The following is a 24,875-nucleotide window of genomic DNA, read 5'->3' on the forward strand; positions in this document are numbered from 1 at the left end:
AACCCTGTACTCATGACCTGGTCTTTCTGGTGACCAGCTTCCATCCTGTGGTCAGTCCTCATTAGCATACAAAAGACACTCATCACTTTGGAGATTCCACGGGTTTTAGGAGCTGTGTGTCCTGAACCAGGGCAGGGACCAAATATGTATGTAATACATTATCATATCACAGTGTCAAAGGCAGCCTGGGAATACAGAATATCTCTTTCAAATATTCCTTATTTTTTACTTTGGCTACTGCCAATCTCTTTCAGGTTCTTATTACTATGTCTAGGTAATTATAAGACCTTTTAGTAGCTAGTCCTGCATTAACTCTTGTCATTCCAGTTCCCCATGCACCCTGTCATCAGAAAATTGTCTTAAAAGAAAAAAAGTTACATGCCTTAACTTCTGTTCACAGAATGAACTCCAAAAATAAAATCTAGAATTCGAAGCCCTTGACTCAGATTTATTCTTGTCTTCTGCTACGTGAACCTTTCATCCAGCAAAACACTTCTGTATTCCGTTCCAAGCACACTTCACACATTCTTTATTTGCCTTGATTTTGTACTAATTCTCCCCCAGTATTTTACTTTTGCTTTCTCTATTTACTGAAACTGCATCTGTTGACATAGTTCCTAATTGTTAAACCCACTGCAAACCTTAGACCATCATGCCCATGTTCTTGACACTTTCTTGTCTTCCAAAGCATCACTCTCCTGTTTCTCTCTTCTTCCCTTCCTTTCTCCCTCCCTTTCTCTCTCTCTCTCTCTCTCTCTCTCTCTCTCTCTTCCCTTTCTTTCGCTTCCTCCCTTTTTTGTTATACAGTCTCACTCTGCCGCCCAGTGCAGTGGTGCAATCTCCGCTCACTGCAAACTCTGCCTCCTGGGTTCAAGCGATTCTCCTGCCTCAGCTTCCCAAGTAGCTGGGATTACAGGCACCTGCCACTACACTCAGCTCATTTCTGTATTTTTAGTAGAGTCGGGGTTTCACCATGTTGGCCAGGCTGGCCTCCCTGACCTCAAGTGTCACACCCACTTTGGCCTCCCAAAGTGGTGCGATTATAGCTGTAAGCCCCCATGAGTGGCTGTTTCTCTTTTATACCTCTTATTTTCCAGCTGTCTTTATTGTCTCTTGTTCATTTATTCAGCTTATTTTCCCATTTTACTTAATGATACTGCCAGTCGTTCAGTTGCCCAAATTATAAAGCTGGGAGTAATCCAGACTTCTCTTATCTTTCATTTTCCATTTGTTGTTGAGTCTTGGTGAGGTATCTCGTCTCTCTTTATTCTCTTTACTGTTTCCTTGGGCTAGATCTAACATCTAGAGTACACAACTATGAAAAGCCCGTTTAGTGTTAAGTCCTCACCTGGTCTGGGTATTATATGTAACACATATTCAGGAAATGCATTTTAGTTATAGCCAGGAGGAATGCCAAACACAAAATATAGTTTTGAGTTGACCACCCTAGAATAGGGCTTAAATCATGGGCTAATTATTCTGTATCCATTAAAGGGCAATTTCCTAAATAATCTGAATTAGATTACATTGTTATGAAGTAATTTATACTTTTTACAAAAAATTTACTTAAAGTTAAGTAGATGATGTGTTAGTATTACAGGGAAAGGGCAAGAGAAGATTAAAAGTTTGCACATATAATGTTAGGTCCTTATTTATCTACATGACAATGTAAGAGCAGCAGTCAACTACAGGAAGATCTTGAGACTGAAATAGACAAAATTTGAGTATTAGTGACATTGTAACCTAATGTATTTGAGTAGTATGTGAAGAGATGATGTTTAACTGTCAGTTAATACCCAGGAGAAACTCCTGATATCAGTGTTTCATGTTCCTGGAAGATACTGGCATAATGTGCTGATGCTTGAGATGTGGTAACATAATCACTGTAGCTCTGTGTCATTTAATATGTTTCACAAGCACATGCTGTTTGGTGTTGAAGAATTATTTTCTGAACCCAGGCATAGTTGCAGAAGAGCTCTTCAGTCTCTTGAAATTTTTTTTGGTTTGCTAATAGTAGATCTTAGATAGGATTTGTCTTATTTGTGCCGTCAAAGAAAGGTCCAAATTTGCAGTAATTTTCTACTTTAAAGCTTAAGATTCCCTTGTACTAAATGATTTTGCACATATTTCAAAATAACTGAATTTATATATTGTGAATATTTTACAAAAGTATTAGAAAGCGTTTTTTAAAACTTTGCTGTTGCTTTTTTTTTCTATTTTAATGTTATCTTTTGAATACATGTTGCTTTATTGTTGATCTTTATTTACTTTCTGATGAATTTAGGGGTTTATGAGGCTGGTAGTAGATTGTCACCTGGACATTACCTTGGAAAATCTATTTGGGTACTCTGTATTGTAGCATTTTGAAGGTGATAGTCGGATTTGTGTATTATTTTGGTTTATGTTATTCTGCCCTGGGCATTTTCCCTAGGGAAGGTGGGAAAGAAAGGAAAAATTCTTTGGAGAGAATTCCCGTGGTGAACAAGTAGGATTTTGAGCCAAGGGGATAGGGTGCACTTCAATAAGGACTCCTGAAAGAGCATCTTATGGTTACAGATCCTTAGGTGGTTTGGTGTGGTTGAAAGGCAGGGTTTGTTGGTTAGTGGTGAGAGGGAGCAGCTGTAAAGGAATGCCATAGACACTATTTGAAGGCTTGGGTAATTTTAGCTGCACTCACTCACTAGCTGTGTGTCTATATGTGATTTCCCTCAGTTTCATTTTCCTTAAATGTGCAAAATAAGAATAATGAAAATATCTACACTGTGGGATTGTTATAAGATTTAAATTAGGTAACACTGGTACCTGGCACACAAGTACCTAATAAATATCAGCTGCTATGTTTAGGTATTTGTACTTTAGAGAATTACTGAAGGATTTTAAATTAAAGAGTGACATGATCAGACTCAGAATTCTAAATATTAACCTCAGGAAAATTGTGAAAAATTGATTGAAATGGAAGGCAGAAAATTAAGTAGGCCTGTGCTAGCATACTGGCTGGTACGATTCTAGATTAGGAAATGAGGAGAGGAGAGGATAGGATGGGTTTGAGAACTATTGCAAATTATCACATGGATTGTATTTCATGGGTTGGGGAGATCTAAAGGGAAATAGGATAATTGACAGCAAGAATATGGACAGACTACCTAGCTGAGTAAGAAAAACTGTGTTTTCCTCCTCAATACAGCTCATAAACATACATTAAAAGCACTTGGTATTTTGACATTTGGTATTGGGACATTTTGACGTGTTACCATATAATCATTTGGGATAAAGATACATGTCTACTTACACAGTTTTGTTTTTAGAGTACTTTATGTACATTCTCATTGAATGGTATTCTCTTTGGCGAGTTCCATTGTAGCATTGAAAAACTGCCCTGTCACAGTAAAATGATTAGACTTTAATTTGCTTACTCAGTTGAATGTTCTTACCTTACATAGTTTTACTTAGATTCTCTGATAATACAGAACAAAGTTCTGTCTAGACTATGATGTGTTTTCTTGTCACTGAAGTGTTCCTTGTATTGACCAGTTGTACTGTGGGTTAAGTATAATGTACTTTAATTTTAAGGTGTGGTTGAGACTCAGGCCTAAGATATTTTATTTTATTAATCATTTTTTTTTTTTTTTTTGAGACAGAGTTTTGCTGTTGTTACCCAGACTGGAGTGCAATGGCACGATCTCGGCTCACCGCAACCTCCACCTTCTGGGTTTGAGCAATTCTCCTGCCTCAGCCTCCTGAGTAGCTGGGACTACAGGGGCGTACCACCATGCCCAGCTAATTTTTGTATTTTTAGTAGAGATGGGGTTTTACCTCGTTGACCAGGATGGTCTCAATCTCTTGACCTCGTGATCCACCCTCCTTGGCCTCCCAAAGTGCTGGGATTATAGGTGTGAGCCACCGCGCCCAGCCCTCCTGAGCAATCTTTAGTAGAAACTTTCTATTAAGGGTAGAAAGACAATCACGGAGACTTAAAGTTGGATTCCTGTTTTGATTCACATCCATGCCTCCACTAAACCTTCTTATCTCAGAAAATCACAATCCCATTAGTTGTTCAAGCCAGAAATCTGAAGCTTATTTGGGTTCTCTTTTAACTTTATCCTTTGTGTTTAACCCATCACTGAGTCCTGTAGTGTCTGTCTCCCCTATATATCTTGAAACCTTTCTGTTGGCTGGGTTGAAGGAGTTCATGACTGTAATTGCAGCACTTGGGGAGGCAGGAGGATCACTTGAATTTACTTTAAATTCTGACCTAGTTATCTGAATGTGAAAGCAGATTTTAGAAGAAATTGCTTATACATGTATAGTCAATAGTATTGTTGTTCAATTAATTGCTCTTGTACTTAATAGCAAATTTATGTCTGTTTAAATCCCTAAAATGCAGACAATTTATACCTTGTAGAAAATTATTTGAAAAACTAAAAAAAGAAAAGTGAGTGGGTGGTTCCTCAGATGATGAGGTAATGGATATGAAAGGAGTGTGAAAAGTAACGGCTTTTACAGTTCTGCAAAATATCTGTAATTAATATCTAGGCCCTTTGCAGTCTTTATGCTTCTCCTCTGACACAGGCTATTCAGTCCCTTCCTTCATTCTTGTCCCTTGCTGTCAGTAAGCTTCTCAGAATACGGGCATGCATTGCTTAATGAATGGGATCTGTTCTGAGAAATGCCTCCTTAGGCCATTGTCATTCCGCCAACAGCATAGAGTATACTTACATAGACCCGGATGGTATAGCCTACTACACACCTAGGCTATATAGTATAGTCTCTTGCTCATAGGCTGCAAACCTATACAGCATGTTACTGTACTGAATACTACAGGCACTTGTGATACAATGGTAAAGAATTGTTTATCTAAATGTAGAAAAGTCACAGTAAAGATAGTATATAAAAGAGAAAACATGGTATACTTGTATAGGACACTTGAATGGAGTTTGCAGAACTGAAAGTTGCTCTGGGTGAGTCAGTGAGTGAGTGGTGAGTGAATGTGAAGGCCTAAGACATCATCGCACACTAGTGTAGGCTTTATAAACACTGTACACACAGGATACACTAAATATGTAAAAAATAAAGTAATTGCATTACAGTGTTACAATGACTACCATGTCACTATGTTATAGGAATTTTTCAGCTCCACTGTAATCTCATGGGATCATTGTTGTAAATGTAGTCTATCATTGCTTGTAACATCATTATGTGGCTCATTGACTGTATTTCATTCCTTTGTCATGAAGGCGGTTTTCATTGGCCCTGGAATCAGGTTAACTTGAACCTGAATTCTCTTTGACAGTGTATGAATTTGTGACTTTAGACAAATATATTAGCTTCTCTGAATCTTGATTTTAGCTATTTAATATGGAAGAAATCTACTACTTATAATGTTATGAAGGTTGAACAATAAGGATGAAGTGGTAAGCATGGTACCTGTCATGTAAGTGCTTAATAATATTTGCTTCTGCTTCTCCCTTATCCAGTTGTAGATGCCTTTTAAAAGCAAGAAACCTGATTTACAGTTTTTAAAAAAGGCATTTATAAGTAGTTTTCTTTTTTTTTATTTTGATGTGGAGTGTTGCTCTTTTGCCCAGTCTGGAGTGCAATGGTGTGATCTGGGCTCACTACAACCTCTGCCTCCCATGTTCAAGCAATTCTTGTGCCTCAGCCTCCCGAGTATCTGTGATTACAGGTGTGTTCCACCATGCCTGGCTAATCTTTGTATTTTTAGTAGAGATGGGGTTTCACCATATTGGCCATGCTGGTCTCGAACTCCTGACCTCAGGTGATCTCTGCCTGCCTCGGCCTCACAGTGTTGGGATTACAGGTGTGAGACACCGTGCCTGGCCTGAACAAATTTTTTAAAATATGAAATACCAATACTATAAATGTGCTATACTTTAAAAAATTTATTTTTCCAGAAACTAAAAAGACTCAGACATTTCCAAGTACTGTACCAAATATTAGTTTTAGTTCACCATTAAATTAAAGCTCACAGATGGTATTAAAGTGTCTCATAGAAGATTATATCATTAGATGATATAGGGAACATGTTTTTTCAAATTGTTAATGAATGCATTTTTTAGACACCTAACAGATTACAAATTAGGTAAAGTGCATGAAAGTCAGCATGGCTACCAAAATGAGGCAGACTCAACAATGTTTATTTTACTTCAAAAGTATAAGCAAATGTAAGGGAAAGTTTCATGAACATTTGAAGACAGTAGGTAGCTCATCAAATGAAGTGATAATATTCATAACGTAAACTTTATAGTGGAGCTGTCAGACTAGTTTATCTTAAGACCAAAGTTCAAGATGATTGATAGCATTCGTGTTGAAATTATTTGTACATTTGGAAATCAACAAATATTCTTAATAGAGAATAGCACATTCAGGTTCTAACATTATTCCTTTCCTCCACAAAGTGGTACAGCCACAAATACTAGTAACAGTTTATCTGTTTTTTGAGCTCATCTTGTGCCTCTAAGTTAAGACTTAGGATGCTCTTGGGAGATAACATGCATTACCCTCATCTTAGGCAGGAAAATAGAGATACAGAGAAGGGAAAGGATGGAATTTTCTTTCCATGGTCTACTTGTGACAGGCAGGGAAATGTTAAAGCCTTTCTGACTCTCGGGCTCTTTAATCTTTAACATGTGTTAGTTATTTATTTACAAAATGACCCTAATATGTCATGTCACTACCAGTTTTCTTATGTTTATACTGAAAGTGGTTGTGGGTATGGGAGTATGTTTCGTAGAAAAGACCATTATCAAAAATGAAGAAGACCATTGTGTGGCATGGATATTGCCACGGTCCCTTGTTCTGCTCCTGGCAAACATTGCTGCTTGATCATGTGACTACTTCAGAAGCTAGATTTGACCTCAGAATCCTTTTTTTAAAAATTTTTAATGTTAATTTATTTTTAAATTTATTTTGCTTTCTTTATTTTTGTTTTTGTGATGGAGTCTTGCTCTGTCGCCCAGGCTGGAGTGCAGTGACACGATGAGGTCTCACTATGTTGCTCAGTCTGATCTTCAACTCCTGAGGTTCAGTGATCCTCTCATCTCAGGTTCCCAAAGTGCTGGGATTACAGGTGTGAGCCACTTTGCCTGGCCTCAGAATCCTTTTCAACATACTGCTCAAGGGAGCTATTATCAGTCACTCATAGGTTCACAAAACAAAGTTCTTTTTTAGTCTTTCCTTACTTATATTGTTCATTAAGACATTATGAATTTACCTATAAGTTGAGGATCTATTAAATTTGCAGTCCTGTAGCTGGCCTCAAAAGTACCATATATAGGACTCAGTTTATGTTTTCAGCAGGTTTACATTCCTGTGGGTCAAATAGACAGGCACATAATTAGAAGACAGACTCTGCTATATGATTGCTGTGAAGAGAATAGAGAATGATGTAAGATTAATTTTTACTGAAAACATTGGTGTATGTGGTGATTTTGGACTTTGAGGCTAATACAATCTTCAAAGTGGTCTTTAGCAAAGGCATAGAAGATAGAAAGTGTAGGATAGATTTTGGGGAATGACAAATAATGTATCTTGGCTTAAGTACATAACAAAGATAAGGTAGAAGCAAATAGAGTAGCGTCCTCCCTGTACAATGGGTTTTGGGTTTTATTTTGTTGTTCCTGGTCTCACACATGGTTTTTAATCAGTAGAATGATGTGATCCAGATCTGTGCTTTAAGAAGATAACTCTTGAGTTTAAATAGAAGTAAGGTTGGAATCTTGACATAAATGTAGGAATCCTTGGAAATAATGATGAGCATAAGAACTAAAATTCTGGAATGGAAATGGTGAATTTAGAATAAATTTTAAAGGTAAAATTAATGTTATTCCTATAGGGTTAAGTTATCCCTAGAATCCCCAGCATTTCTTTGGGAGGATATCTAGTAACTTCCTTTGTATATTCCAAGTTAAAAAAACTTTAAAGTTGATTTTTTTTTGTCTGCTTGTATTTCTGGATAATTATTTCTTTATTCTTGGTATTTTATTAACTAGGATATCTATTTCTATCAGTGATTTGGTATATTTTTTCTTTCCTTGTATAGATTTTTTTCACCTTCATTTTTGGGATATTTTCCATTATATTCTTCTGCCTTTTCTCTTTCATTTAATTAATTGTTCTACTTGAGGGATACTAATTATCTTTCTGTTCAGCCTTTGTCCTAGATTTTTTTTCTAATTCTTTTGATTTCTTTGTCATTTTTTTTCTCTGCAATATATTTTTTTAACTTTCTTTTTGTTTCCTTCCTTTTTTCCTTCTGTCCTTCCTTCCTTCCTTCTGTCCTTCCTTTGTTTTCTTTTTTGATACAGGGTCTCTCTCTGTTACCCAGGCTGGAACACAGCAGTGGTGTGATCATGGCTCATTGCAGCCTTGACCTCGTGGGCTCAATCTGTCTTCCCACTTTAGCCTCCTGAGTAGCTGGGACAACAGGTGTGTGCCACCATGCCTGGCCAATTCTTGTATTTTTTTGTAGTGTTAAGGTTTTGCCAAGTTGTCCAGACTGGTCTTGTACTCCTGGACTCAAGTGATCCACCATTTTGGCCTTCTCAATACTCTTGTTATTTTGAGATTTTTCTCTAAGCCTTTAGTTTTTTTTTTTTTTGTTCCCTCCCCGCCATTCATTGTTCTTCTTAGTGGTTTCCTTAACCAGAACCTTTCTTTTTAATCTATTTGTTTTGTCTTTTCATCTTTGGGCTTTTCTTTCATTAGATGCATGTTCTTATTAGGTTGCTCTGTGTTACAAGAAACTGTTTATATGTTGTATGGCCATTTTTTTTTGTCTTGCTCAGGCTTAATTTGGATACCTAGGTCAAGACTTTGGTTTTGCCCTTCTGTGGCCCTACACTTTCCCATCTCCTTAGATTGTGTTAAATGTCCTATACCAGTCTCAGTTCATACTACTGAGGGTGTAATATGTTTCTATGTGCTTCAGATCTTTCCCTCAACTCAGTATATGGCCTTAGAAGTTGGCAGATCCTGGTGATGCCTCTGCCTAGGTTTTGAAGCCTCTGTGCTCAAGATGTTTTCCTCAACTTCTCTAGGGCATGACAAATCAAATTTTTCTATCCAAATGAGGTATTTCTTAAAATTTTCAAGTTTTTGAGTTCACCTTACTTTCTCACTGCTGCTTGCAGGCAGTAATCAGGCTACCAGTCATACTGTATCATACAGATTTTTTTTCTGTATACTTCTTTTTAAAGTTTATAGGTTCTTAGCTTAAATAGCTTTTTGTATTATTGTATGTAGCTTTTGGGTTTCTGGTGGAAAAAAAATCACATATACATATGTATATGCATTTATATCATATTAGTGGGTAACAGGACATTCTTTAGTCCTTTTTCACTCCACTATCTTTATTTGAACATTTGTGTGATTTTCTAAATATTTACTTTTGACATAATTAATAACACTTATGCATTATAGGAATTCTACTTATTAGGCCAGGGTTGAACAGTCATTATATTGAATTGGCAACCAACAGAATGGGAAAAAATTTTTGCAGTCTACCCATCTGACAAAGGGCTAATATCCAGAATCTACAAAGAACTAAAACAGATTTACAAAAAAAAAACCAAACAAGCCCATTCAAAAGTGAGCAAAGGATATGAACAGACACCTTACAAAAGAAGACATACATGAGGCCAACAAACATGAAAAAATCCCCATCATCACTGGTCATTAGAGAAATGGAAATCAAAACTACATTGGGATACCATCTCATGCCAGTTAGAATGGCGATCATTAAAAAATCTGGAGACAGCAGATGCTAGAGAGGATGTGGAGAAATAGGAACACTTTTACACTGTTGGTGGGAGTGTAAATTAGTTCAGTTTTTGTGGACGACAGTGTGACGATTCCTCAAGGACCTAGAAATAGAAATTCCATTTGACCCAACAATTCCATTAGTGGACATATATCCAAAGGATTATATATCTTTCTGTTATAAGGACACATGCACAGGAATGTTCATTGCGGCACTGTTTACAATAGCAAAGACTTGGAACCAATCCAAATGCCCATTGATGATAGACTGGACATGGAAAATGTGGCACATATACACCATGGAATACTATGCAGCCATAAAAAAATGATGAGTTTGTGTCCTTTGTAGGGACATGGATGAAACTGGAAACCATCTTTCTCAGCAAACTGACATGAACAGAAAATCGAAGACATGTTCTTACTCATAGGTGGATGTTGGACAGTGAGAACACATGGATGCAGGGAGGGGAGCATCACACACTGGGGTCAGTTGGGGAGGAAATAGGGGAGGGACAGCGGTGGGTGGGGAGTTGGTGAGGGATAACATGGGGAGTAATGCCAGATATAGGTGATGGGGAAGAAGGCAGCAAACCACACTGCCGTGTGTTATGTATGCAACTGTTTTTGACATGTACCCCAAAACCTAAAATGCAGTAAAAAAGAAAATGTTTTAAGAAGTGAAATAGAAAAAAAAAATTGACCAGGTATGGTAGCTTATGCCTGTAATGTCAGCACTCTGTGAAGCTGAGGTGGGTGGATCACCTGAGGTCAGGAGTTCAAGACCACCCTGGCCAACATGGTGAAACCCTGTCGTTACTAAAAAATATTGAAAATTAGCAGGGTGTGTGGTGGTCACCTGTAATCCCAGCTACTGAGGAGGCTGAGACAGGAGAATCACTTGAACCCACTAAAGTTGCAGTGAGCTGAGGTCATGTGGCTGCACTCCTGCCTAGGCGACAGAGTGAGACTCCATCTAAACAACAGCAACAAAAAAATTTTTTTTTAATTTAGCTCAGTGCAGTGGCTTGTGCCTGCAATCCCAACGCTTTGAGAAGCCAAAGTGGGAGGATTACTTGAACCCAGGAATCTGAGACCAGCCTGGACAATATAGCAAGGCCCCCACCTCTATAAAAAGTAAAAATAAATTAGCTGGCCATGGTGGCATGTGTCTGTAGTCAGTCCTAGCTATTCAGAAGGCTGTGGTAGGAAGATCACTTGTGCCCAGCAGTTTGAGACTGCAGTGATCTGTGATTGCACCACTTCATTCTAGCTGGGTGAAAGAGCGAGACCATGCCTCTTAAAAAAAAAAACAAAACAAAATTAAAGACAATATTATACACTACATTAAAAACATCAGTGACCCTAGGGCATCTTTAAATTTCCATTTTTCTCTTGTGTTTTTACAGAATTCTTACATAATTACAGTGAGCATATGGTGACCATATATTTTTGTTAATATTAGGACAAACATTTTATATTTGTAGCTCATCTTTATAATCTTATCACGATATGTCATAATTTATTAAAAAGTTACTGAAATAGACAACACTAGTGGTTTCTAGTTTATGCTCTTTTGTGTGCATTGAACCTTTTTATTTTTGTAGTTTTGTGTTATATTTAAAATAAATACAAGTTGTGCACGGTGGCTCACGCCTCTAATCTCAGCACTTTGGGAGGCCAAGGCAGGACGATCGCTTGAGGTTAGGTGTGCAAGACAAGCCTAGATAATATAGTGAAACTCTGTCTCTACAAAAAAAAATTTTAAATATTAGCTGGATGTGATACTGTGTGCCCTTAGTCCCAGTTACCTGGGAGGTTAAGCTGGGAAGATCACTTCAGCAAGGGATGTGGAGGCTGCAGTGAGCCGTGATCATGCCACTGCACTCCAACCTGGGTGACTGAGCAAGACCTTGTCTCAAAAAATAAAATAAATTGTGTAAGATTGAGATTAGTGGACAAATCAACTTTATTTAATTTTTATAATTCTCAAGCTGGCACTTACTATAGTGTGTATTTATGTTACTAGATGGAAATTCTTTTGAGATAGTTGCCTAAATTGACAGCTTATTACTGAACCCTTAATGCCAAAAGAATTTTTTTGGTACTGTTACATTATTCAGCTATATACTTCCCATGGCTTTAGTAATTAGTGTTTTCAAGTGTCTTCTAGCTTTTATAAAATTATATACATTTAAAAAAATATATGTTCTTTAACTTTTATTTCACTGACTTTAAGGAAACAGGTGATTTTTGGTTGCATGAATGAATTTTATAGTGGTGAGGTTAGATTTCAGTGCACCTGTCACCCAAATAGTATACATTGTGCCTTACTACATTATGTAGTTTTTAAAAAATCTCTCATCTCCCTCCCACCATTCCCCCTTCTGAGTCTCCAATGTCCATTATACCTCTGTATGCCTTTGCATAACATAGCTTAGCTCCCAACTATAAGTAAGAGCATGTGGTATTTGGTTTTCCATTTCTGAATTACTTTACTTAGAATAATGGCCTCCATCTCCATCTACGTTGCTTCAAAAGACATTATTTCATTCTTTTTTATGGCTGAGTAATATTCCTTGGTGTATATATATACACCACATTTTCTTAATTCACTTATCTATCAGTTGATGGGTTATTAGGTTGGTTCTACATCTGGCAATTTTGAATTTTGCTGCAATAAACATACATAATGCAGGTGTTTTTTTAAATACAATTTTCCTTTAGGTAGATACCTAGTAGTGACATTGCTGGATCAAATGGTAGATTTAGTTCTTTCGAAATCTCTATACTTTTTCCCATAGAGGTGTTACTGATTTATATTTCTACCAGCAGTATATAAATGTTCCCTTTTCATCACATCTATGCCAATATCTGTTGTTTTTGGACTTTTTAATAATAGCCGTTCTGGCTGGGATAAGGTGATATCTCACTGTGGTTTTAATTTGCATGTCCTTAATGATTAGTGATGTTGAGCATTTTTTTCATGTTCCTTGGCCATTGTATACCTTCTTTTGAGAAATGTTTATTGATGTAACTTGCTCACTTTTTAATGGGATTATTTTATTTTTTCCTTGCAGATTAGTTGAAGTTTCTTATAAATTCTGGCTATCAGTCTTTTGTCAGATGCATAGTTTGCAAATATTTTCTTCCATTCTGGGGGTTGTCTGTTTACTCTGATTATTTTTTGCTGAGCAGAAACTTTTTAGTTTAATTAGGTTCCTTTTTTTGTTGTTGTTGCATTTTCTTTTGATGTCTTAGTCATAAATTCTCTTTCTAGACTAATATTTAGAAGAGTTTTCCCTAGGTTTTCTTGTAGCATTTTTATGGTTTCATGCCTTAGATTTAAGTCTTAAATTCATCTTGGGTTGATTTTTGTATATGGCGAGGGATAGAGATTCAATTTCATTCTTCTACATGTGACTATCCAGTTTTCCTGGCACCATTTATTGAATAAGATGTTCTTTTTTCAATTTTTGTTATGTCTGGTTTGTCAAAGTTCAGTTGGTTATATTTGGTTTTATTTCTGGGTTCTCTACTCTGTTTCTTTGCTCTATGTATGTACTTTTATACCAGTACCATGCTGTTTTGGTTACTATAGTAGCCTTGTAGTATAATTTGAAGTCGAGTAATGTGATAGCTCCAGATTTGTTTTTTTGTTTAAGATTGCTTTGGCTGTTTGTATTGTTTTTTGGCTCCATGTGAATTTTAGGATTGTTTTGTCTAATTCTGTGAAGAATGATGTTGGTATTTTGATACGAATTGCATTGAATCTGTAGGCTGCTTTTGGCAGCATGGTCATTTTCATTATATTGATTCCGCTAATGCATGAGTGTGGGATGTATTTCTGTCTGTTTGCATTGTCTGTGATTTCTTTCAGAAGTGTTTTGCACTTCTCCTTGTAGAGATCTTTTACTTCCTTGGTTAAGTGTATTCCTAGGTTTTTTGTTTTTTTTTTTTTTTTTTCAGCTGTGGTCAAAGGGATTGAGTTCTTGATTTTTAGTCATTGTTGGTGAGCTACCGATTTGTGTACTTTGATTTTGCAACCTGTGACTTCACTGAATGTATTTATGAAATCTAGGAATCTTTTGAAGGAGTCTGTAGGATTTTCTAGATATATAATCATATCATTGGCAAACAGAGATAGTTTGACTTCCTCTTTTCCAATCTGAATGCCTTTTATTTCATTTTCTTGCCTGAGTGTGCTGGCTATGGCTTTCCATATGTTCTTATTTTTCAAGGAGAGACTATTACCCAAATTGAAAAAATTACTTGGATTGGAAATTGGAAGAAGTACTCTGAAAGTATTATTTTTTACATAGTCAAATTTGGTAGTTTAATTTTATTATTTCTGGATTTTGCGGTCATCATTCATAGCATACATTTGTAAAAGTTAAAAAAAGTTCTTTATTTTCTTCCAACATAAAGTTATTAATTAGTGCATTCATTATTGCTAGGAACTCTATAGAAATCATGAGTAGCTTTTGAGCTTTTCTGCATATAAAAGTATAAGTATCATATTATATAATAATTTAAGTAATTATCCTTATTTAGGAATGTTTGATGTACTTCTTTTTTCTCTTCACAGATTCTGAGAAATTTTAAGAACAAATGCACCTTATAGCTCATGGAAGAAAAAACACAAATCAAGACATTTTTGGGTTCCAAGTTGCCAAAGTATGGAACAAAATCCATAGGAAGTACATTGCAGCCAATGCCAAATGGGACACTTGTTAATTTATTAGGAACTTCCAAGAATAATAACATCAAAAGTTACATCAAAAATAATGGCTCTGATTGTTCATCATCTCATTCATTTAATTGGAGAAAAACAAATACCAACTTTGTGCACAAGGTGCCGAAGAGCCTAACAATACTCAAAATTCACATGATAAAATAATTGATCCTGAAAAACATGTTACTACTCACAGAATGTTTGATAAAAATGGGGTAAAGCGAAGTTTGAAAAGTGCTTTGTTATTCACATCAAAGTTAGCAAAGCCATCCACTATGTTAGTGTCATCTATGGAGGAGTTAGACCAAAAGTCTTTTTCTGGACCATCTAATTTGGGTAAATTTACCAAAGGCACATTATTAGGAAGGACTTTATATTCTTCAGTCAATACTCCAAAATCACAGTTGAATGGATTTTATGGAAACCGGTCAGCTAGTAGCATGCAAAGGCCTAGAGCAAATTCCTGTGCCGCCAGAAGCAGTTCTGGTGAAAGCTTAGCTCAGTCCCCAGACAGTAGTAAATCTATTAATTGTGAGAAAATGGTAAGGTCACAAAGTTTTTCACATTCCATTCAGAATTCATTCCTTCCACCTTCATCTATAACCAGATCACATTCCTTTAATAGAGCTGTTGATCTTACAAAGCCTTATCAAAACCAACAGCTATCCATTAGAGTGCCTCTACGGTCAAGTATGCTAACAAGAAATTCCCGGCAGTCAGAAGTACTCAATGGGAGTGAACATTTGGGGTATGGGTTTAATAGGCCTTATGCTGCTGGTGGAAAGAAGTTGGCTTTACCAAATAGTCCAGGTGTAACTTCTACTTTAGGCTATAGAATGGTTTATCTCTCTCTACTGAAGTCTAGCCGATCTCCATTCTCTGGGACTATCACAGTTGATGGAAATCAGTATTCATTTGCTGACCCATACGTAGGGGAAGATGCTATAGTTTTGGCTGAGGACAGAGCTACTAATAAGGACCAAGAACTGACTGAAAATGAAAGTTAGAGAATGAAGAACAACCAGAGCATGAAACATGTTAAAACGAGATACCTGAGTGATGATGTGGATGACATTTCCTTGTCTTCCTTGTCATCTTCTGACAAGAATGATTTAAGTGAAGACTTTAGTGATTATTTTATAGATATAGAAGACTCTAACAGAACTAGAATAACTTCAGAGGAAATGTCTCTCAAAGAAGAGAAACATGAAAATGTGCCACCACAGGATATATTTGATTCCCCCAAGGAAAATGAAAAAGCCCTCAGTAAAACTGATGAATGACGTAAGTGTCTCTGGTAAATATTACGAACCTTAAGTCTCTTTGCTTTCTTTTAGATAATATAACTGAACTTACATTTAGGATTATCTTCAGATAGATTTCAAGGTACTATAAGTTATACGGAGGGATGGATCTAGACAAAATTGGAGTGGGGTAACATTCATTTTCCTTGTGACTTTTGCTCCATTTTTCACCATATCCTTGTGACTTTTGCCCCATTTTTCACCATATCTAAAACAATGTTAATAAAACCACTCCTAATCTTTGTTGTTCTTTGGCTGTTATACACAGGCTTATTCCTGCTTAGTATAGACAGTACTTCTAAATGACTTTTCCCCTACTTACCTCAACCAGTGGTATGACAGTCATCAAACAATCTCTTCCCTTAGGGTAGCATATCATTGCTATTTGTTACAAGTAAAGCTGTACCAAAATGTAAATGAGATAATATAGGTTATGTCTAATCTGATTGATATTTTTAATCAAAAAATTTTTCTTGTTTAGCAATTTTTGTAGATACACATCCAGAGGGAGCTTTATTTATTTTTAAAATTGAAGAAAGTGAAACAATACCTGGTAAACATTTCCTCTTATGTTTGATTATCCTGTTACTAAATGCTGGAGAAAATGTATTTGGTGTTTGTATGCCCATATGCTTGAAAATAGAACAAACTGAAGGGATTGGATATAGACATGTGGTATGTCCAATCCCTTCAGTTTGTTCAGTTTATCCCCTGATATAATCAGATCAGTGCATAGAGATGCATGTACAAACCCTTGATTGTATATTTTCTAAAAGTGACTGCCAGAACAACTTTATTTCTTTATAGGGAGGCAATTATGAGTACACTACATTATTTATGAAGTTAAATAGTGTACACAGAGCAAAAGGAGTTTCCTGGTTAATGTTTAAAAATAAATATATTGGGAAACATAGGAATATGAGGCTTTATTTACATTTTTTGAAATATTATAGAAGTGAAAGATGACTAAGTACATTTTCTTTTTGTCTATTAGAAAATATTTCAGTAGGTTATTTTTAAGATTTTGCCTCTTGATGTTTTCATTGCTTAGGATATAGAAAATGCTTTGAGCCATATTTTCTGCTGTATCAAATGATTTGCACTTAGATTTTTAGGACATGAGAAACAATTATATTTTTGTGAATCAATAATCTTTTTTTTTCTCTTTAAATGAAATGAATACAGGAGTGAATGTACAAAATATACTTCTGGGAATAATTTGGTTTCACTGAATACAGACTACAGAGCTTGTTCTTCATTTGTACTCTCTCTGTCTGCTAACTCTGATGGAACATACATGTGGATGAAGAAGGCTTGGAATCCATTGGAAATGTCCATCTGGTTGTGAGCTATGAGTCCTCTGAAATGAACAGCATAGTATGTATGGATTTATATACTCTTGGGATGTTTTGTATACCCTACTATAGAGAGACTTGTGCTATAATTGATTTTTTTTTTAATTTATGAGTTTACTACTTTGAGAAACGGGAATTCATATTTCTTAAGAGCCTATAAAATATCTGACCCTAGTAGGAAATAAAGCATGAGAATATAAGACATTTGACTTAAATATACTCGACATGTTTACATATATATTCATCATCCATACATAAATACGTACATACTATATTAGTAGGTTAATCTATGCCAGTGGTTCTCAAAGATAGTGGGGAGGAGATCAATGACAAGAGGTGGTTTTGATTGTCATATTGATGAGGGCTTCTTGGTTTCTATTGGGTAGATGGCAGGGATGTTGTTTAACATCCCACAGTGCACAGGACAGAGACCACAATGAATTATTTATCTAGCCTAAGATGGCAGTAGTGCTGCTGTTGAGAAACCTTGGCCTGTGCTCTTCTGAGGCAACATTGAAGTGCCAACTCTCAGTGGGATAACACAGTAAAAGTTTGTTTTTTACTCTTAGAAAGTCTGTTGTGGGTCTGGACAGCTCTCTAGGGCAGCTGCCTTTAGTGATCTAAGCTGCTTTGATTTGGGGGTTGACCATCTTTTGAGGTCTCTTCACTATGGCAGAGGAAGAGAGTGCCAGAGGGTCTCACACATATAATTACTTGCATTGGCCTGCAAGCAAGACTTGGCACTTCCATTCATGATCTGTTGACCAGAACTAATCATGTGGTCCCACCTAAGTACTAAAGACAGGAAGTGTAATCTTTCTGTGTGCCTGAAAGGCAAGGGAACCAGATATGGGCAAGTGTTAGAAGACCTACCTTGAATTTATATGTGCATATTTTAAGAAACAGCAAGTAATGTGGATAATATGCCATATAGGTAAAGTATAATTGGTATGTTTAAAGTGACTCATTGCCATTAGTCAGTATATGAAATATGATTTTTCAGTAGTTGTATGGCAAATTGGTAGTCTTTATGGATATATTAAATTCCAAGTGGATTTCAGGCAGTATAATTTTCTATACTCCTATAATTCCTTTATTTAAAAAAGTAATTGTTACCAGAGGCTTAAATAGCACAAACCTTTCTTTAACCTCTATCAACACCTTGTATACAACCATTTAATCTAGAGAGAGTATCTTCATCTCAGTAGATAAAGGAGGCTCAGAAAAGGTGACAGTTTAAGACCTTCGTCTTACTAGGACTTTTAAGGCAAACATAATTGACGTGCAAATGAACAGTGTCCAGCAGATGGCAGCAGTGTACCACTTAGTACCTGACAGTTTTTAGAGGCTAACAATCTTGAGTTTATTATTTAATCACAAAATAGCTATCTCTAAACAAGTTCAGAATGCATCTGGATTGACCTTTAGTCCTTAAGATCCATGAGTTTCCTCCTTGTTCAGTAGGTTTATGTATATGGTATGGGAACAACAAAAACATTCATTCTGTGCTTTGGAACAAGACAGTGTTTCTGATCTAAAGAGAAGACAAAGTCTGAGAACGGTTAGAGAATTGATGGCAAAAGCTGAGAACAGTGTGTTGAATTCTCCTACAGTGGTATTGGAGTTACTATTTTTGCTTTGAAGTTCTGTGAATTTTTTGTTTTATATAAATTTTAGGCTTATTTTGTTAGATGTGTACCTGTTCAGAATTTTTGTTTTTTTTTTGGTGAATTGGACTTCCCATCATTATTTAGTGATCTTCTCTAATTGTGCTTTTTGTTTTCAGACTTCTTTTTTTCCAAATATTAATAAACCTTACCAGTTTTATTTGTTTTTCCCTTTTTTTACTATCAACCCTTTTACTTATAGCAAATAGTTTATTTTGTTAAGATTTTCAATTTCTTTTTCTTTTAACTAGTGAGTTTAAGGTTTTAATTTTGCATTTCTTGATATACTTGGACTTTATTCTGCCATCTTATTATTTTTATTTAAATTGTCCTTCTCCACCCCCTTGCCAAAGTAGTTCAATAGTATCTCTAACTTAATCTAAAGACCTTTAGCATATTCTCACTTTCCTTGGTCTCTACAATACTGCTTCTTCCAGTCCAGGTCAAAATAAGGAGCTTTCACTAGAATGTACACCAACTGTGTCACTTCTGACACAGTTTAGTTCCATCCACTATTTATTTCTGCTGACATTGTTTTTATAGAAGTCTTCCTTTTTAAAGAAACAGTGCCTTGTTCCTTTCAGTTATTCTCTTACTCAGCAAGAACTTTATATAAGTGAAACCATAAACATGTACTGGTTTTTGTCTGGCTTCTTTTCATTAATATTATGTATTTGTGAGTTATTGTTTCTTTATTCTTGTTGTATTATATTCATTTATGTGAAAATACTACAACTTACCTTATTGTTTATGGGCATTTAGGTTGGTTCCAGTTTCTGGCTATTAGAGTATACACTATTGTGAAGATTTTGAAGTATGCTTTTATTGGTGAACATTTATTCATTTTTGTTGGAAAAATGTGTAGGAGAGAGATTCCTACACATTGTATAGGGTTATGGCTATGCTGATGTATAAAGATGCTGTCAGTTTTTCAAAGTGATTGTGCCTGTTTACACTCTTCATTGGCTGTAAATAAATGTTTTAGAAATTTCACTTTCTTCTCTATACTTGGTGCTTTCTGCCTTTTTGCATTTTTGATATTCTGGAGTGGGTATAGTGGTATTGCATTGAGATTTTGTCTTGTATTTTTCGATAACTTCTCGCAGAGCACCTTGTCATGTGTTTATTGGGCCATATGTCTTCTGTTGGGTTATTTGTATTTTTTCTTAATGATTTGTAAAAATTCTTGATATTTTTGGATATAAATCATATTTTGTGTCAATATGTAGATGTTTGTATACATGTGTGTATTTACATATTATATATGTAGATTATGTTTTCTACTGAGAGTTGCTTTTGAAATCTTTTAATAGTGTCTATTGGTAATAGAACTTACCAATTTTGATATGGTCCAGTTATATAGGTTTTTTCTTTATTACCAATTTTTAAACTGAAGCTTTTTCACACCTTAATATCATGAATATATGTTTCAGTGTTTTACTATAAAAGTGTAAAAGCTAGGTGCTGCTGTTACAGAAATGAAATCAGACATTATCTTTTTTCCAGTGTCTCACAAAAGCAGCCATTCCTGATTCAAAGGCCAGTCTCTTGACTCCAAGTGCTCACTTTTGCAAGCTTTGCTTAATGTTGTGTATATCCCCCTATTCTCCAGGTCTTCTTTCTTTCTAGTTCTTCTTAGTATACACAACCTCTCAGGGCAATCATGTCCATGCCCATGGCTTCAGTTGCTTTCTCTATTCGCTGAGGACAATAGAATTTTAAATTTAAAATATTAGTTTTATTTTTTTGTAAGATACCTCATTTGCTCTAACCATAGATTCAGAGTTGCTCCATGAAAGTAAGAAAAAATGGTGATATACTTAGCATGTAAATTTTAGGAAATTTCCCATTACTCTAAATGGTTTGATTTAGTATGTGTGTTATTTTTAAAAACATATGTTGGGATGTCACAAATGGACTTAGCCTACAGAGATTTATATTCAACTTTGACCAGAGAGTTCCATTTTAATGTGACACTGAGCGTAAAAAACTGTCTTTTCCTCCTTATCTATTTCTCTTCCTACATTCTCTGCCAGGAGAAAGGTACAACTCTGTACCCAGTCTTCCCCAACAGAGCCCGAGCAGCCCTGTTTTTCCCTCTACTTTTCTGCTTTCACATCTTATGACCAAGTACTTCCTATTCTGTCTCCCCAATAATCACAAAATTTTTTCCCTCACTTTTGTCACTGCCACTGCCTTTTGCATCAGTCTTCCTTTAGATAGTCTCTTAATTGGTCTGTTGCTTCCTTCAGTTTTTCCTTATTATACAGACCACTACACACACATCTGACAGAGACTCCTCACCTTTGTATGGTTCAATGACTCAATTTTTCATAATAAAATTGAAACCACCGCAGTGTCAAATTTGGGGTCAGATAGAGGTGGGTTTATATCTCAGATTCCTACACTGTCCAGTAGTGTGACCTCAGAAAACTGAACTTCTTAAGCCTTTGTGTATCTGCCTACCCTCATTGAAATTTGGGACTGTTTCACACATACAGTGTCTGGCATGTAGAAGGGACTTCAACGATGTTGAATGAAGAGGCATTTTAAAATTTACATTAAAAAAATTACTATTTTTTAAATATGCCAGTCTATAATGTTACTTCCCTTCCAAGCTTGACTTCTACATGTACTTTCTGATACGGTTTGGTCATGTCCCCACCCAAATCTCATCTTGCATTGTAATTTTTATAATCCCCACATGTTGAGGGAGGAACTCAGTGGGAGGTAAGTGGATCATGGGGGCAGTTTCCCATATGCTGTTCTTGTGATAGTGAGTTTTCATGAGATCTGATGGTTTTATATGTGTTTGACAGTTCCTCCTTTACATGCTCACACTCTTTGGCCTGCTGCCTTGTAAGAAGTAACTGCTTCCCCTTCTGTGATTGTAAGTTTCCTTAGGCCTCCACAGCAATGTGGAATGTGAGTCAATTAAACTTCTTTCGTTTGCAAATTACCCAACCTCAAGTATTTCCTTATAGCAGGGTGAAAATGGAATAATGCACTTTCTGATAGTCACGCTTGAGGAATTGGGGAATTCATACTACCTGAGATCAAATAATGGCCCCAGCCTGGGCAGTCATGTGACCTTGGGGAGATAACTTACCTTCTCCATCTTAGTGTCTTCTCTAAAACTAGTGAGATTGTTTCTGAGGGCTCAATGAGCGTAGCCCACTTGGAACACCATCAGGCACATACTGCTTGCTAGGTGTTCAGTATTCATTTTTATTGAGTTAGGACATTGGTAACCCACCTAATGGCTCTTGATTTTGTATAACAAAGTCATACTTAGAAGTTTGTTAGTAAAAGAGAGAAAATCTAAAAGTCCCTGCCATGGAAGGAAGAAACAGAGGAGAAAAGGAAGTTGGTAAGTTTCAGCACTTTAGAGCTTGGGGGGACAAGTTAGGTTTCTATTTTCTGGAGAAGGAGGTGGAGGAAGGATGGGTTCTAAGGTGTCATTCAAAACACACAGTCATAACTCCTTTGTGAGAGTAGAGCTAGGGCCCCAGGGATTGCTTTGGTGAAGTTGCAGACAAAAACTACCACTCATTGAAAGACAGGAGAGGAATATTTCAGGTTTATCTATATTGAGTCAACAAATAAAAGTTCAACTGGTTGCTAATGGGACCCACTCTGCTAACTGCCACTTTATATAGAACTCCTAGAGGAAAATGGCTTCCAGTAATGAACCACCCTGTTTTTAGGACTAAAAAGCTCAGGAAGCTGGTGGGTGATGAATGAAAACCTTAGTTCCACTGGCACTGAAGGAGGCGCCAGGAGAGCAGTGGCATCATAAGCCACAGGGTGGGGCAGCCTGGGCAATGGGGAGGGGTGGTAACCAGGGTGAGGCATTGTGAGGTGTGGGGCAGGGCACTGTGAGTCTGGGCTTCCACCTGGGCCAGTGGGCTTCAGTCTGTATTTGACTACAGAAGGAATAGTAGCTCCTTTTGTACTCTTCAGGCAGTTGTATCACTCAGCGCTTGTTGGGTTCCCAACCTATTAAATTAGTCAACTGTTTCTGACCCTCCCAGACAAGTCAACTTAGGAGGCAGCAGGGTGCGGGCCTCGGCCCGAGCCCCGGCTGGGGCCGGGCTGTGGGGTGGGCAGGTGAGCAGTGGGCAAGACCATCTCTGAAAGTGCGGCATAGCCTCTGCCTAGGGCAGCAGGAGTGCCTGGTCAACACTGTGAGCGGAGGCACAGGTGGCAGCAGACAGGAGTAGAGGTTCCCCATGGGGAACATACTGTGCTGCTGTGTGTGCCCCAAGTCGGACGATGATGAGGTGTCAGGGTGTCCTCCAGAGTGTAAAATCTGTGAAGCAACAGCTGAGGACACGACAGCAGCAGCACCCACTGCTGCTGCCATAGAACCTGCTGAGTTGACTGTTGAAGCTGGTGAGGGCCTTCCTGTGCATGACATCTGTGATGGGGAGATGCCTGAAGGTAAGGAGGTGACGGTGCCATCTGCCCTGGCCACCCCTCTGGCTGCTCTTGTCTTCAAGGTCCTCTGGGGGCCATTCCCTACCCCAGGCTCCTTTTTGCCTGTAGCCAGCTTTTCCAGGGCTGGTCAGAAACAAAGGCTGGTTCTGCCTTGTGTTCCTTTTTCAACCACTTAGTCTTTCTTCACGGAGTCCAGTCAATTTCTTTTCTCCTCCCCTCCCAAACACCCAGTTCTTGCTCCCTCATCTCATTCTCTTAGGCTAGCCTGGGACCATTTATGTCTCTGCTTGTCTGTAGCTCTGTTTATTATTCTGTGGGATTTTGTTGAGGCTTTTTTTTTTTAATATCTCTTCCTTTTTTCAATACAAACTCAAATACCCCAACTTTCCAGTAGCCATCTCATTCTTTTTTGTACCTATCCAGATGGTACCTAAGTGAAGGAACCAGGTAAGTGCCTAATTATTTCCTTCATTAAAGTAGCTAAATCTCAGGACAGTTCATACTGAAATATTTGGCAATTTCTTCTTTGAAATCAGAATGAAGTTTGCCATGGGAAAGATGATAGGATATTCTTAATGGGTTGCTTTAAGTCACCTTGATAGGTGCTTATTTTTTTCTAACTGTAATTTGAATGCAAAAGGAAAGAAAATGGGAGGGTGCTTAAATAATTGTGAAAGGTATGAAATGTCATGGCCAGGGCTGCAGAAAAATGGGTTTTTGTTTTCCTCCAAAGGAGTTTACCTATGAGGCTCTGATGACTTTAAAATTCTTACTTTAACACAAAATGTGTCTCTAGATTTATTCTGGTGATTTAACAGACTTAATTTACCTTGTTCTAGAAGAGAGTTAGGGATGGTTCATGGTCAAAACTTTCAAAAGACATGAAACGTCAATGTAGACTTTTAACATGTAACATAAAGATTGAAGGTTAAAACTGTGGAAGAGTGTTTGCTGCCATGACTCCCCCTTTCTCCTTCCTCCACCTGACAATAGAATCTTGTTCAAAGATACAAAAGTAAAGCACAACCAGTTACAGATTTCTTTGTTCCTTCTCCACTCCCACTGCTTCACTTGACTAGCCTTTAAAAAAAAAAAAAAAAAAAAGTAAAGCATAAGAAGCTGGAAGCCATCTTTCTCAGCAAACTAACACAGGAACAAAAACTAAACTTCACATATTCTCTCGTAAGTGGTAGCTGAATAATGAGAACACATGGACACAGGGAGGAGAACATCACACACTGGGGGGTTCGTTGTTGGGTGGGGTGTAAGGGGACGGCGAACATTAGGACAAATACCTAATGCATGTGGGTTTTAAAACCTCAATGATGCGTTTATAGATGCAGCAAACCACCAGGGCACATGTATACATATGTAACAAAGCTACACATTCTGCACATGTATCTCAGAACTTAAAAAAAAAAAAAGCAACAAAACAAAAAAACCAACATTGGTTTGGCTCTTAGTTTTTTCCAGAGGTAGAATAATTAACATTCATGATGAATGTGACATTGTAATTTGGAGTACTATACTCACTTTTCAAGATGTTTAAGAATTTTGAATAAACAAATATGTGAATTGATTATACCTTTATACACAAAAT

The 24,875-nt window shown here is 36.9% G+C and overlaps 1 protein-coding gene and 1 pseudogene across 14 annotated transcripts in view; both read left to right on the forward strand.

Moving 5' to 3' along the window:
• Positions 1-17,370, forward strand: part of LOC108587758 (serine-rich coiled-coil domain-containing protein 2-like) — a 32,553-nt pseudogene extending 15,183 nt beyond the window's left edge. Inside the window, exons 2-3 of the transcript XR_013524997.1 lie at positions 14,363-15,806; positions 16,995-17,370. The product of XR_013524997.1 is annotated as a serine-rich coiled-coil domain-containing protein 2-like (transcript). The remainder of the gene's footprint in view (positions 1-14,362; positions 15,807-16,994) is intronic.
• Positions 17,371-22,748: 5,378 nt separating this feature from the next.
• Positions 22,749-24,875, forward strand: part of LOC100411691 (cyclin-Y-like protein 2) — a 33,390-nt gene continuing 31,263 nt past the window's right edge. For 6 of the 13 annotated variants that reach the window (XM_078345977.1, XM_078345981.1, XM_078345982.1 and 3 more), the window contains exon 1: positions 22,925-23,278. In XM_078345977.1, the coding sequence (XP_078202103.1) occupies positions 23,068-23,278 (211 nt within the window). In that variant the 5' untranslated portion in view covers positions 22,925-23,067. Of the gene's footprint in view, positions 23,279-24,875 lie in introns of all 13 variants that reach the window. The other 7 variants (XR_013524996.1, XM_078345976.1, XM_054242234.2 and 4 more) reach the window with 2 other exon arrangements.

The sequence above is a fragment of the Callithrix jacchus genome, chromosome 12 (genome assembly GCF_049354715.1).
Source record: "Callithrix jacchus isolate 240 chromosome 12, calJac240_pri, whole genome shotgun sequence".
NCBI lineage: Eukaryota > Metazoa > Chordata > Mammalia > Primates > Cebidae > Callithrix > Callithrix jacchus.